General features: G+C 40.9%; 1 protein-coding gene across 1 annotated transcript in view; it reads right to left on the reverse strand.

Annotated features, from left to right (window-relative positions):
• shrprbck1r (sharpin and rbck1 related) overlaps nt 1-2,931 on the reverse strand; it is a gene marked incomplete in the record, with an annotated part of 16,786 nt that overhangs the window by 9,333 nt on the left and 4,522 nt on the right. Inside the window, 4 exon segments of the mRNA XM_014018760.1 lie at nt 1,655-1,967; nt 2,058-2,148; nt 2,232-2,373; nt 2,446-2,523. Coding sequence (XP_013874214.1) covers nt 1,655-1,967; nt 2,058-2,148; nt 2,232-2,373; nt 2,446-2,523 — 624 coding nt within the window.

Consider the following 2,931-nt stretch of genomic DNA (forward strand, 5'->3'; position numbering starts at 1 on the left):
GGGTAAATGATGACATCAACTAGGTCATCGGTGTGAGGCTGCTAGGGTGCTCCTATCCATCCTGAAGGTTAATCTTGGACAATATCTGACTCTTAAATGAAACCAGAGAGCGTTGACAGAGAGGAGAAGGTAGAAATGACTCAGCCTGTAACTGAAAATATGGATGGAGGACAACAGAGCTGCTTCATGGAAGAAGAACCTCAGCTTAGCCTCTTAGCTTTAGCATTAGCCCAGATGCTATCATATGTATTAGGTCAGCGCTAAACATTCTCCTCTGGTCACTGAGGTCCTCCATCCACATGACAGAGAGGGGAACGCAAAAATGACTCAGTCTGCAACTGAAAATATGGATGGAGGACCTCAGTTTAGCTTGTTTGTTGAGCTAGCACTGAGCTAATACATATAAGGTAATATAGCGTTGGTGCTAGCGGAAAGGCAGGACGATAAATTGTCTTAGAAATTATCGCGATTAACGATAATATTGTTACATAGTAACAAGTACATTAGTACATTAGTGTAGAGGTCCCAGGACCCCCAGGGGTCTGCAAGAGGGATCCTCAAAAAATGCCACTAAATTGTTAATTTGGTTAAAAATGCATGGGGAATAATAACTAATAAAACAAACAAAATAAACTTAATAAAAATATGTATTCCAATGGCATTTAGGGATTTTAAATGACAGTAAATTGTCATTTAAAAACAGCACAGAGTTTATGAGGGGGTCCCTGGTAAAAATTCTCTCCCTTATAAGGGGTCCCCAGACCCAAAATGTTGGAGAACCCCTGCATTAGTCAACAATTTCTGCACTCCAAGCAGTCCTTTGTGATATAAATTTTGCTGCCCTAATTAGTAGTTTAAAAAAAAAAAGAATAACTCTCTGCAAACCTAAGGTTCGGCACGGTGCCGAGGGCGACTTGAGGGTTTGCCAGTTGAAAAAAAAAAAAAAAATCACTGGAAAACCGAAAAGACGCTCCTCTAGCTTCTCCGTTAGCGCCCTTAAATTGTGGAACGCCTTGCCCTTGCATGCTTGACAGTCCACTTCACTGTCCATTTGTCAAACTCACCTAAAAATTTCTCTTGTACAATTTCCCTTTTCTTTATTTGTACACACAGAAACTCTTTGATTTCTCCATTCTTTTTGATATTACACATCTTTGTCTATTTGATTTCAACTTGTCTATTTTATTGTATTGTCTACTCCTAATGTTATTTTATTGTGTCTAAAAAAGCAAGCACCTTGGAGCAGCAAACCCAATTTCATTGTAATGCAAATTATAAYGACAATAAAGGTGATTCGGATTCTGAAAACTTGTTTTGTCTCACTGGCCTTCAACCCAACTGAGATTTGGTTTTACTCAACTTTTACTGTATTGGTGCTGATTTTACTTATTTAACTGTGTATTTTTATTGTGTTTTTGAATAGAGTTTTTATTTCCTGTGTTCAGCACTTTGTTTCAGCTGTAGCTGATGTTATAGTGCTTTATAAATAAAGTTTGATGATGATGATGATTAGCTAATGCCTGTTCACAGGGCTCTCTACAGAGGTTAGAGACCATGCACCTCACAAACACCTGAAACTTGAAGACTTGATTTATTGCCTGATGACAGGGATTTATATACATTAGTTTAAACAAATCAAACACTTCATTATTACCGACGTTATTGTGGAGTCTTGGAGGTAGGGTGGTGTACGGCCTCCGGTCTTGGAACGAAAGCCCGTTTGTGGATTTTTCCGTGAGTGACAGGTTTTGAACTGACAGAGGAGGACTGAGGAGTAGCGCACTCTCCTGGTCCTGCTGCAGGTCCTGAAGAGTGAGGCGGGCGTAGCGGGCGGACAGCAGATACAAAAAGGCCGTGTCGCCGTCCCGGTGGACGCCGTAGGAGGCGAGGGTTCGCTGGTCGGCGCACAGGCACTGACCGATTATCCAGCGCTGCACTCGTGGGTGAAAGCCGTATTCAAGGAACATCTGGAAACACAAAAAGAAAAACAGCGCGCTTCAGCAACGAGGAAGGTGAAATGAGATGTAATGAAAAGGTGGAGAATATGTGAAATGAACCTGCTGTTTTAACGATGCAGTAGTCATGAGTGGGAAAACTTTCACAGTGACACAACAAGAGGAGGAGGAATCCTCCACTACAACAGCCAGACTGTTTGATGAAATCAAACAAACCAAACATTACTTCACCCGCTGTTAATTCTGCTTTCAAACAGTGGACAGCCGGAGTCCTACCTGATTTCAGTATCCTCGTAGTCTTTGCTGGAGGGCTGGATCCGAAGCGCTGCRTGCTCCTGGGCGAGCGCAGCAGCGAAGGCCGAAGACGACTGCACGTCCCCCGCCTCGATGGCTCTGCTCAGCTCTATGCAAGCGTCCTCTGCAGGGAGAAAGTGACACGATGCTAAATCCTATCCATGAGTAGATAAAACACACAACGACAAAACAATACCTGTTTTTTGTAAAAAGGAAGTGTTTGGAAGCTGGAGGCMATCAGAAAGTTGCTGCGACCCATTTTCCTCAGGTGCAACTGACAGAAACAAACATGGAGAAGACGAACATAAGTTTTATTCATATTTAATCAAACAATTAAAAACCTAAAATTTCTTGAAGGAATGAAAATCACCCACTCCAAATGCCAAAGTTTAATTAATTAATGTCAAACTTTTTATATAAAAAGGCTCCAAAGGTTAAGAATGGACAGAGTTATACATTCAGCCCTTCTCAAAAAATTAGCATATCATGAAAAGGTTCTCTAAACCACTGGTTCCCAATCTTTTTATCTTCTGACCCACAAAATATTCATGGCAAAAACTTTTGACCCCTAATATTACTGGTCTGAGTAGACGAACGTTGTTAATAACTCTGAAAACAAAGGCTACACAAATATAAATACTTAGTTTGTGTTTTTGTAATTATTATAGGGAAAATATTATAC

Source organism: Austrofundulus limnaeus, unplaced genomic scaffold (assembly GCF_001266775.1).
Source record: "Austrofundulus limnaeus strain Quisiro unplaced genomic scaffold, Austrofundulus_limnaeus-1.0 Scaffold201, whole genome shotgun sequence".
Taxonomy (NCBI): Eukaryota; Metazoa; Chordata; class Actinopteri; order Cyprinodontiformes; family Rivulidae; genus Austrofundulus; species Austrofundulus limnaeus.